This window comes from Pongo abelii, chromosome 1, assembly GCF_028885655.2.
Source record: "Pongo abelii isolate AG06213 chromosome 1, NHGRI_mPonAbe1-v2.0_pri, whole genome shotgun sequence".
In the NCBI taxonomy this organism is placed as follows: Eukaryota; Metazoa; Chordata; class Mammalia; order Primates; family Hominidae; genus Pongo; species Pongo abelii.
In genome coordinates this window covers 147093498-147106482 of record NC_071985.2, presented here as the reverse complement: position 1 = coordinate 147106482, position 12985 = coordinate 147093498, and the positions used below count along the sequence as shown (strand labels likewise).

The following is a 12985-nucleotide window of genomic DNA, read 5'->3' as shown; positions in this document are numbered from 1 at the left end:
GCTGGGTCATATGGTAAGTCCATGTTTAACATTTTGCAGAACCGCCAAACTGGTTTACAAAGAAACTGCAGATTTTATATCTCATCAGCAATGTATAAGGGTTCCAATTTCTCTATATCCTCATTAATACTAATCATCCTAATAGGTATGAAGTGGTATCTCATTGTGGTTTTGATGTACATTTTCCTGATATTTGTAATGATATTGACCATCTTTTCATGCACTTATTAGCCATTTGTATATCTTCTTTGGAGATATTTAAGTCTGTCCATTTTTCATTTATGTTAATTATCTTATATTATCAGATTGTTAATATATTCTGGATACAAGTCCCTTATATATGATTTTCAAATATTTTCTCCTATTATGTGGGTTGATCTTTTACTTTCTTGATTGTGTCCTATGAACCAAAAATCTTTTAATTTTAATGAAGTCCAATTTATCTTAGAAGATGTACTCCTATGTTTTCTTTTAAGACTTTTACAGTTTTAGCTCTTACATTTAGGTCTATGACTCATTTTGAGTTCATTTTTTCTGTAGTATAAGGAAGGGTTCAACTTTATTCTTGTGCATGTGGTTATCCAGTTGTTCCAGCACTATTTGGTGAAAAGGCCATTCTTTCTCTCACTGAATTGTCTTGGCGTATGATGTGCTTTTCTAAATGAAATTTATTTTGTTCTTTTCCTGTAATTCGTTTCATTTCTTGAGATAGCCAATAACACTAACCACACTTTGAATAAAACCCAAATTTCTTATCATAGCTTAAAAAGTCCTTCATGATCTACTTCCTACCTATTTCTTCAAGCTCATCTCAAACAACTTTTCACTGTTTATTATGCTGCAGCTGTAATAGCCTTTTAGTTTTCTAAAAATACTTAGCTCATTCTCACCTCTATATCTCGGCCATTGCTGCTTCATCTATCTTGAAGGATCTTCCCACAGTTCTTTGCTTGATGGGTTCCTTTTTATTCTCCATGTCTCAATGTAGTTGTCCCCTATTCAGAGAAGCCTTCTCTCACTACCCTAGCTGATATATGTTATCTATCTTTAACTAGTTGGCTTTTCTACCCATAGTCAGTTATTCTCTTTCATTAGTATGTTTATTTCCATTATTGCATTATCACAATCTGCAGTGATCTTTTAATCTGTCAGTCTTCTTCATTAGATTATAACATTTGAGGATCAGGAAACTTGGTAGTCTTGTTCCCCACTGTATCCCTAATGTTTAGTAGAATTCTTGGCCTATAGAAGGTACTCAAAAACTTCATGGAATTCACAAATGAACACAAATATTTTATAGAATCACAGTCTGTAAGGCTGAATAAAAGTTTAGAAAATCTAAGATAATGAATTTTTTAAAGCCTTAGAACCTTTACTTCCAAAGAAAATCTACGTTAAAAATCTGTGTTAAAAAGACATACAACGACCATTCCTGACTGATACAGGAATAGAAAAAATGGGGCCCTGCTAACTTAGTACCCCTCCTGACACAACCATCTTGGGAAGTTCTGCGTAGCTCCAACCCCTTTATTTTGTGTCATGTGTGAACATATAAATCAAAGAATGACCACTCAACAATGTACAGCTCTTTAGTGGGAGATCAGGGACACAGTGGTCAGTGCAGGGCTTGCTATTTGTGTGGCTTTATGATGAAACTGTTCAGAATAAACAAGCCTAACACCAGAGTCACAAAAACCATTCAGATGATAAAGATTTAGATAATCATTTACTCCATAATGCCACTTAATGCTGACCCTAAATTCTCAACTGATTGTTTCTAAGGAAACTATGTTAGAAACAAGAAACAATTCTGTGAAGAAAGCCATTGGTAGCTTGATGGGGATGGCATTGAATCTATAAATTACCTTGGGCAGTATGGCCATTTTCATGATATTGATGCTTCCTATTCATGAGCATGGAATGTTCTTCCATTTGTTTGTGTCTTCTTTTATTTCGTTGAGCAGTGATTTGTAGTTCTCCTTGAAGAAGTCCTTCACATCCCTTGTAAGTTGGATTCCTAGGTATTTTATTCTCTCTGAAGCAATTGTGAATGGGAGTTCACTCACGATTTAGCTCTCTGTTTGTCTGTTATTGGTACATAAGAATGCTTATGATTTTTGCACATTGATATTGTATCCTGAGACTTTGCTGAAGTTGCTTATCAGCTTAAGGAGATTTTGAGCTGAGACGATGGGGTTTTCTAAATATAGAATCATGTCATCTGCAAACAGGGACAATTTGACTTCCTCTTTTCCTAATTGAATACCCTTTATTTCTTTCTCCTGCCCGATTGCCCTGGCCAGAACTTCCAACACTATGTTGAACAGGAGTGGTGAGAGAGGGTATCCTTGTCTTGTGCCAGTTTTCAAAGGGAATGCTAGACTTAAATGTTAGACCTAAAACCATAAAAACCCTAGAAGAAAACCTAGGCAATACCATTCAGGACATAGGCATGGGCAAGGACTTCATGTCTAAAACACAAAAAGCAATGGCAACAAAAGCCAAAATTGACAAATGGGATCTAATTAAACTAAAGAGCTTCTGCATAGCAGAAGAAACTACCATCAGAGTGAACAGGCAACTTACAGAATGGGAGAAAATTTTTGCAATCTACTCATCTGACAAAAGGCTAATATCCAGAGTCTACAAAGAACTCAAACAAACTTACAAGAAAAAAACAAACAACCCCATCAACAAGTGGGCAAAGGATATGAACAGACACTTCTCAAAAGAAGACATCTATGCAGCCAACAGACACATGAAAAAATGCTCATCATCACTGGCCATCAGAGAAATGCAAATCAAAACCATAATGAGATACCATCTCACACCAGTTAGAATGGTGATCATTAAAAAGTCAGGAAACAACAAGTGCTGGAGAGGAGGATGTAGAGAAATAGGAACACTTTTACACTGTTGGTGGGACTGTAAACTAGTTCAACAATTGTGGAAATCAGTGTGGCGATTCCTCAAGGATCTAGAACTAGAAATACCATTTGACCCAGCAATCCCATTACTGGGTATACACCTAAAGGATTATAAATCAAGCTGCTATAAAAATACATGCACACGTGGGTTTATTGCAGCACTATTCACAATAGCAAAGACTTGGAACCAACCCAAATGTCCATCAGTGACAGACTGGATTAAGAAAATGTGGCACAAATACACCATGGAATATTATGCAGTCATAAAAAAGGAAGAGTTCATGTCCTTTGTTGGGACATGGATGAAGCTGGAAACCATCATTCTCAGCAAACTATCGCAAGGATAAAAAACCAAACACCGCATGTTCTCACTCATAGGTGGGAATTGAACAATGAGAACATTTGGACACAGGAAGGGGAACATCACACACTATCGTGGGATGGGGGAGGGGGGAGGGATAGCATTAGGAGATATATCTAATGTAAATGATGAGTTAATGGGTGCAGCACACCAACATGGCACATGTATACATATGCAACAAACCTGCACGTTGTGTACATGTACCCTAAAACTTAAAGTATATATATATATAAAAAAAGACATTATAAACATTTGCTATAAAAAAAGAAACAAGAAACACATATATCTTATCATTCTTTTCTAACTATTGATATTCTTCTCATCTTTATGACTTCACTTTTAAGATCTTATTTAAAAAACTTATTTGAGAAGGTCACTTTATTTCATTTTATCTTCCCTTAAGATATTTACCGCTACCTAGTATCATACCACCTTAAACAGATAGTAAAAACCACATTTCAATAAATCCAACCAAATTTTGTCCTAAACATATAAAACAGGACAATTTCATTTTAATACATCCAACTTTGGAGTTTATAGTTGCAAATCTGTTCAGATCTTAGATAACACAGTGGTAGATTTTTTAGCATAGATAACAGACCGTAAGTCAGGCAGATGTTTCTTTTCAGATGCTTCCCAATTCTTTTCTCATGCAGAGTTATGCATTTAGGCAACTGAACATTTTAGCACAAGAATCAAGCATAAAATATACAACTTTTTTTTTTTTTCTGTTTAAAGAAATCTAACTCCTGGATTTGGAATTCATTACTGATGCTTCCCTTGCTTTATTTTTCAATCCAGATCTCATTCCTCAATCTTCTAGGAAGTAAGGAGATCTTTTCTTTTCTTGAAACAAAAAAAGTTTTATTTCTTTCTCTCACTCTCTTTCTTATTTATTTTGTAGGAATCCAAGGTAGCATCTTTGAGACACTGTCTAAGGAAGAATTTTTAAAGTGCAAAAATAAATCCAGCATTAGGCTGTCTGATTAAGCAATAGTTCCTTGGATTGCAAAATTCTTTTGAAAAAATATGCCATGGTATTTTTATTGAGTTTATAAGCTGAAAGCCATTTAAAATTCCAAGGAGAACAACAAAAAGAATAAAAAAACACACATGTGGTGTTACTAAAAAAAGGCACCAAAGATGTGTACTAGGCACGATTTTTCCGGGAAAAATTATGAAGCAGATGAAATCTGTGTTTATCATTTTTCCATGCCTTGTTTTGAGTCCCTTTTCCATCTCTGCTGTACTCGTCACCAGCTGTCATACTGTATCATTCCTCTTTGGGATTCCTTGCTGTGGTATTCTATGGTATATGTTTAGACTTTCCCTTTTCTTAATTCTGTTTTTTCCCTCTCTACAGACTCTTAGGATTCTGCCAGAGAACTATGCTAGTTGATTTTTTAAAAATACATACTAAAGTATGAATAACTGTTGGCGGTTTTTTAACCTAAAAACAAATTTGACAAGAATGATCAGGAAGATAATCACACTTTCTTGGCATTTGTTACTTGGCTTCTCTGTGGGTCCAGACCTGACACTAATGGAAGAGGGATGAGTCCTCTAACAAAGATGAAAATTATTAGGAACTCTAGAAAGGAAAAATATGGGGCCAAAGCTGGTTAACCCATGGGTAAGCAAGGCTTAGAGACACAAAGCCAGAAAATAAAGAAATTTTTTTAATGGCTGGGTGTAGCGGCTCATGCCTATAATCCCAGCACTTTGGGAGGCCAAAGTAGGGGGATCACTTGAGTTTAGGAGTTTGAGACCAGCCTGGCCAACATGGTGAAACCCTGTTTCTACTAAAAATACAAAAATTAGGTGGGCGTGGTGGTGGGTGCCTGTACTCCCAGCTACTTGGGAGGCTGAGGCAGGAGAAACGCTTGAACCTGGGAGGCAGAGGTTGCAGTGAGCCAAGATCGTGCCACTGCACTTCTGGGTGACAGAGTGAGACTCTGTCTAAAAGAAAAGATTCTTTATTAATAATTTCTTTAGTGATTATTCTTTAGTAAATAAATAAAGCAGTGCCATCTGCTATATTATCTTGTACAAATCTCTTAGCTTTTTCTAAGTTTTTTTCCCAGTTGTAAAATAGGGAATAATAACATCTATAGGTTATTGGGAGGATTCTATGACAGTATATAAGTGAAATTATATTGTTTAATGTTTGGACTAATGATGTTTAAGATAATTTTGGGGGCTGGGCGTGGAGGCTTACACTTGTAATCCCAGCACTTTGGAAGGCCGAGGCTGGTGGATCACTTGAGGTCAGGAGTTTGAGACCAGCCTGACTCACATGGTAAAACCCTGTCTCTACCAAAAATATAAAAATTAGCCTGGCATGGTGGTGCGTGCCTGTAGTCCCAGCTACTCTGGAGGCAGAGGTAAGAGAATCTCTTGAACCCAGGAGGTGGAGGTTGCAGTGAGCCTAGATCATGCCATTGCACTCCAGCCTGGGTGACAGAGTGAGACTCTATCTCATAAATAAATAAATAAATAAGATAATTTTTTGGGATTCCTAAGTACTTTGTATTTGCTGTGCTGGAACATCCATCACAGTTCTCCAGGTCTGGGGGCAGGACAGAGAAGAAATGGGTACTTAACCACTACTGTAAAACTGAAAAGAAAAAAGTTGCCATTTGCCGGTGCTCAAAAATAATCTGATACTTCTGGTTTATCTTCATTCTTCAAATGTTATTTTGAAATATGCTATTATTTGGGGGTAGATGTGTTACAATATTATTTTAATTGCTGCTAAAGGAATTATAGTCATTGATAAAAATGAATGGTAAGACAGCTAGTTTGTGTTTCATTTATGATATTTGTTGTTTTCTTCCAGATAGAGCTTTCCTCTTAGTCCTGCAAACCTAATTGAGCTGATTGGGGCAGGGTCCATTCAATGATCTGCAGGTTAGAAACCAGAGGAAAAGAGAAGGACAGAAAAAAAAGCTGAAAATTATAAAACACTGTAAGCCACTACTTTGTCTTCCAGTCTGCCTGCATGATCAGTTTACTCATAATTAGTTCCTCAGTCTTTACTGAGCCCCCATGTGGAAATACTGGAGCACAGAAGTACTGTGGTTTATGGGAAGGAGTAAAGACAGAGCATCTGGTTTGAAGAGCTATGTTTTCTCTTGTGGAAGAGACCCACATGCTTAAATGTTGCAATCTTTAAAAGGCAGAATAAAACTGCCAGAGTACAGAAGAAACAGAAACCATTTTCTGGTAGGGTCAAAAGGGATGACTCACAAGATAGGAGAATACCTCCAAAGGCATGAACATTTAGAGAAGTAAAGACAATAACTCTGAGGAGAACCCATGTTTAAAGATATGAGACAAGAAAAAGGGAACAGTAAAATGAAACAATAGAATGACCAGATAGGCTGTATCTGGAAGACTATAATAAATATAAACTAAGCATTTAAGTAAAAAAGATGCTATTTTCTCTCTCGATCTTTCTCTCTCTCTCTTTTTGAGATGGAGTCTCACTCTGTCTCCCAGGCTGGAGTGCAGTGACACGATCTTGGCTCACTGTAACTTCTGCCTCCTGGGTTCAAGCGATTCTCCTGCCTCAGCCTCCCGAGTAGCTGGGATTACAAGCATGCACCATGGCGCCCAGCTAATTTTTGTATCTTTAGTGAAGGAGGGGTTTCACCATGTTGGCCAGGCTGGTCTCTAACTCCTGACCTCAGGTGATCCACCCACTTCGGCTTCCCAAAGTGCTAGGATTACAGGCCTGGCCATTCTTCTTATTATTTATTCACATCTTCCACTTGTCTTGAGGTGAGAGAATTTGTTCAAAATGATGTTTAGAATTTCCCTTGAAGTAATAACAAAATTTAGGATCAGATCTGATAGCTCATATTATGCTTGCAAAGAATTTCTTGTTTCATCCTGGAGCTGCGATATTACTCTACAACAATAATGTCAGTTATAGGAATAAAGATCCAAAATATTTAATCAAACTAAGTTTGAGACAACATAAAACATTCCTTTATAAATGCTTTATGACAGAAGTTACATGGCTTATGAAAAAAGTATCTTTCCTCTTTGGATCTTAGGAGGGCTGATAATCAGTCCTTGACTTTTCCTTCTCTCAAGCCACAGTTCCACATATACAATTACCCACTGGATATACAATGAGGTCAGAGTGTGTGTAGGTGTGTGCATGTGTACACATACAGGCAGTGAATTCACTTAATATTTGAAAGAGAACCCAGCAGTACTTACCGGAAGGCCCATTTGGCCTGATCTACCCAAGGGCCCTATAATTCCTGGTAAGCCCATCTCTCCTTTTTCTCCAACCTCTCCAGGAAGTCCCCTTCCTCCTGGTACTCCCTGTAATGCAATAAAAAAATTTTCTATAAAGGAATATAGTGAAATAATTATGCCAATAATAAACAGGTTTTTGTCACACAAAAACAATGATGTCTAATATTTTAAAGATTTTACAAAACATCTATTTTATATATAATGTTAAAAGTATAATTTACCTTTAACCCATCTTTTCCGTGGAGACCTTCTTCTCCAGGAGCTCCTGGTTCACCCTATTTTGTAGCAGAAGGGGTATGATTGATTTTTTTTTTTGCTATATCATTTATCTTATTTTAATTTTAGCCCATAGCATATATGGAAAATAGCAAATTTGTGTTCACTTATTTCTACTACTTTATTTCTAAAGAGGATTTGACAGTAAAATGAGAATGATTTAATTTGCCTTGAATAGCTCTGAAGATGATTTCATGATTCAGAGTGTCATAAATTCAAATATAAGATGATCCCAGAATATTAATAAATTTTAGATAATTAAAGTAATATATATCCATTTGGTAGCTCTAGAATTTTATATAGCTAGATTTGTGTTTCTGAGTTCAAGAAATGTAAATACTGCATCTCATAAAGTTATAGTGCTTTGCTATATTGAATTTACATGGGTTAATAAAACTTGATTCAGTTATGACCACTCTACCAGATTTTTAGAGTTTCCATATTTTCTCCCTTTCAGTAGAGAGGTAAAGATTAAGGCTCTGCAACATACAAATTCAGGAAATACAGAGAACGCCACAAAGATACTCCTCGAGAAGAGCAACTCCAAGACACGTAATTGTCAGATTCACCAAGGTTGAAATGAAGGAAAAAATGTTAAGGGCAGCCAGAGAGAAAGGTCGGGTTACCCACAAAGGGAAGCCCATCAGACTAAGAGCAGATCTCTTGGCAGAAACTCTACAAGCCAGAAGAGAGTGGGAGCCAACATTAAACATTCCTAAAGAAAAGAATTTTCAACCCAGAATTTCATATCCAGCCAAACTAAGTTTCATAAGTGAAGGAGAAATAAAATCCTTTACGGACAAACAAATGCTGAGAGATGTTGTCACCACCAGGCCTGCCCTACAAGAGCTCCTGAAGGAAGCACTAAACATGGAAAGGAACAACCAGGACCAGCAACTGCAAAAGCATGCCAAATTGTAAAGACCATCAATGCTAGGAAGAAACTGCATCAACTAATGAGCAAAATAACCAGCTAACATCATAATGACAGGATCATATTCACACACAACAATATTAACCTTAGATGTAAATGGGCTAAATGCTCCAACGAAAAGACACAGACTGGCAAATTGGATAACGAGTCAAGACCCATCAGTGTGCTGTATTCAGGACACCCATCTCACGTGCAGAGACACACATAGGCTCAAAATAAAGGGATGGAGGAAGATCTATCAAGCAAATGGAAAACAAAAAAAGGCAGGGGTTGCAATCCTAGTCACTGATAAAAAGACTTTAAACCAACAAAGATCAAAAGAGAAAAAGAGGGCCATTACATAATGTTAAAGGGATCAATTCAACAAGAAGAGCTAACTATCCTAAATATACATGTACCCAATACAGGAGCACCCAGATTCATAAAGCAACTCCTTAGAGACCTAAAAAGAGACTTAGACTCCCACACAATAATAATGGGAGACTTTAACACCCCATTGTCAACATTAGACAGATCAATGAGACAGAAAGTTAAAAAGGATATCCAGGAATTGAACTCAGCTCTGCACCAAGCAGACCTAATAGACATCTACAGAACTCTCCACCCCAAATCAACAGAATATACATTTTTCTCAGCACCACATCGCACTTATTCCAAAATTGACCACATAGTTGGAAGTAAAGCACTCCTCAGCAAGTGTAAAAGAACAGAAATTATAACAAACTGTCTCTCAGACAACACTGCAATCAAACTAGAACTCAGGATTAAGAAACTCACTCAAAACCACTCAACTACATGGAAACTGAACAACCTGCTCCTGAATGACTACTGGGTACATAACGAAATGAAGGCAGAAATAAAGATGTTCTTTGAAACCAATGAGAACAAAGACACAACATACCAGAATCTCTGGGACACATTTAAAGCAGTATGTAGAGGGAAAGTTATAGCACTAAATGCTCACAAGAGAAAGCAGGAAAGATCTAAAATTAACACCCTAACATCACAATTAAAAGAACTAGAGAAGCAAGAGCAAACACATTCAAAAGCTAGCAGAAGGCAAGAAATAACTAAGATCAGAGCAGAACTGAAGGAAATAGAGACACAAAAAACCCTTCAAAAAATCAATGAATCCTGGACCTGGTTTTTTGAAAAGATCAACAAAATTGATAGACCGCTAACAAGACTAATAAAGAAGAAAAGAGAGAAGAATCAAATAGACACAATAAAAAATTATAAAGGGGATATCACCACTGATCCCACAGAAATACAAACTACCATCAGAGAATACTACAAACACCCCTACACATATAAACTAGAAAATCTAGAAGAAATGGATAAATTTCTGGACACATACACCCTCCCAAGACTAAGCCACGAAGAAGTTGAATCCCTGAATAGACCAATAATAGGCTCTAAATTGAGGCAATAATTAATAGCCTACCAACTAAAAAAAGTCCAGGACCAGATGGATTCACAGCCGAATTCTACCAGAGGTACAAGGAGGAGCTGGTACCAGTCCTTCTGAAACTATTCCAACCAATAGAAAAAGAGGAATCCTCCCTAACTCTTTTTATGAGGCCAGCATCATCCTGATACCAAAGCCTGGCAGAGACACAACAAAAAAAGATAATTTTAGACCAATATCCCTGATGAACTTCAATGCAAAAATCCTCAATAAAATACTGGCAAACAGAATCCAGCAGCACATCAAAAAGCTTATCCACCATGATCAAGTGGGCTTCATCCCTGGGATGCAAGGCTGGTTCAACATATGCGAACCAATAAATGTAATCTAGCATATAAACAGAGCCAAAGATAAAAACCACACGATTATATCAATAGATGCAGAAAAGGCCTTTGACAAAATTCAACAGCCCTTCATGCTAAAAACTCTCAATAAATTAGGTATTGATGGTACATATCTCAAAATAATGAGAGCTATTTATGACAAACCCACAGCCAATATCATACTGAATGGGCAAAAACTGGAAGCATTCCCTTTGAAAACCGGCACAAGACAGGGATGCCCTCTCTCACCACTCCTGTTCAACATGGTGTTGGAAGTTCTGGCCAGGGCAATCAGGCAGGAGAAAGAAATAAAGGGTATTCAATTAGGAAAAGAGGAAGTCAAATTGTCCCTGTTTGCAGATGACATGATTGTATATTTAGAAAACTCCATCGTTTCAGCCCCAAATCTCCTTAAGCTGATAAGTAACTTCAGCAAAGTCTCAGGATACAAAATCAATGTGCAAAAATCACAAGCATCCTTATACACCAATAACAGACAAACAGAGAGCCAAATCATGAGTGAATTCCCATTCACAATTAGTTCAAAGAGAATAAAATACCTAGGAATCCAGCTTACAAGGGATGTGAAGGACCTCTTCAAGGAGAACTACAAACCACTGCTCAATGAAATAAAAAGAGGACACAAACAAATGGAAGAACATTCCATGCTCATGGATAGGAAGAATCAATATTGTGAAAATGGCCATATTGCCCAACGTAATTTATAGATTCAATACCATCCCCATCAAGCTACCAATGACTTTCTTCACAGAATTGGAAAAAACTACTGTAAAGTTCATATGGAACCAAAAAAGAGCATGCATTACCAAGACAATCCTAAGCCAAAAGAACAAAGCTGGAGGCATCACACTACCTGACTTCAAACTATACCACAAGGCTACTGTAACCAAAACAGCCGGTACCAAAACAGAGATATAGACCAATGGAACAGAACAGAGCCCTCAGAAATAATACTACACGTCTACAACCATCTGATCTTTGACAAACCTGACAAAAACAAGCAATGGGGAAAGGATTCCCTATTTAGTAAATAGTGCTGGGAAAACTGGCTAGCCATATGTAGAAAGCTGAAAATGGATCCCTTTCTTACACCTTATACAAAAATTAATTCAAGATGGATTAAAGACTTAAATGTTACACTTAAAACCATAAAAACCCTAGAAGAAAACCTAGGCAATACCATTCAAGACATAGGCATGGGCAAGGACTTCATGTCTAAAACACAAAAAGCAATAGCAACAAAAGCCAAAATTGACAAATGGGATGTAATTAAACTAAAGAGCTTCTACACAGCAAAAGAAACTACCATCGGAGTGAACAGGCAACCTGCAGAATGGGAGAAAATTTTTGCAATCTACTCATCTGACAAAGGGCTAATATCCAGAATCTACAAAGAATTCAAACAAATTTACAAGAAAAAAACAAACAACCCCATCAAAAAGTGGGTGAAGGACATGAACAGACACTTCTCAAAAGAAGACAATTATGCAGCCAACAGACACGTGAAAAAATGCTCATCATCACTGGCCATCAGAGAAATGCAAATCAAAACCACAATGAGATACCATCTCACACCAGTTAGAATGACAATCATTAAAAAGTCAGGAAATAACAAGTGCTGGAGAGGAGGATGTGGAGAAATAGGAACACTTTTACACTGTTGGTGGGACTGTAAACTAGTTCAACCATTGTGGAAGACAGTGTGGCGATTGTTCAAGGATCTAGAACTAGAAATATCATTTGACCCAGCCATCCCATTACTGGGTGTATACCCAAAGGATTATAAATCATGCTGCTATAAAGACACATGCACTCGTATGTTTACTGTGGCACTATTCACGATAGAAAAGACTTGGAACCAACCCAAATGTCCATCAATGATAGACTGGATTAAGAAAATGTGGCACATATACACCATGGAATACTATGCAGCCATAAAAAAGGATGAGTTCATGTTCTTTGTTGGGACATGGATGAAGCTGGAAACCATCATTCTCAGCAAATTATCACAAGGACAAAAAACCAAACACCACATGTTCTCACTCATAGGTGGGAATTGAACAATAAGAAGATTTGGACACAGGAAGGGGAACATCACACACTGTTGTGGGGTAGTGGACAGGGGAGGGATAGCATTAGGAGATATATCTAATGTAAATGACAAGTTAATGGGTGCAGCACACCAACATGGCACATGTATACATATGTAACAAACCTGCACGTTAGGCACATGTACCCTAGAACTTAAGGTATATTAAAAAAAAAGATTAAGGCTCCGGTACATTAATTAGTTGTCTTTTAGATATGGAACTTTCAGAAATGTAGGGCCACACTTTATGAAGCTATTAAAGTAGGACTGGCTCTCTTGATACTAAAATTATTTAAAAGTAAATTAATTAATGC

General features: G+C 37.1%; 1 protein-coding gene across 2 annotated transcripts in view; it reads right to left on the bottom strand.

Moving 5' to 3' along the window:
* Positions 1–12985, bottom strand: part of COL24A1 (collagen type XXIV alpha 1 chain) — a 421841-nt gene that overhangs the window by 118321 nt on the left and 290535 nt on the right. For both annotated transcript variants that reach the window (XM_002810653.5, XM_063718582.1), the window contains 2 exons: positions 7782–7835; positions 7519–7626 (listed from right to left, as the gene is read on the bottom strand). In XM_002810653.5, coding sequence (XP_002810699.3) covers positions 7519–7626; positions 7782–7835 — 162 coding nt within the window. The remainder of the gene's footprint in view (positions 1–7518; positions 7627–7781; positions 7836–12985) is intronic.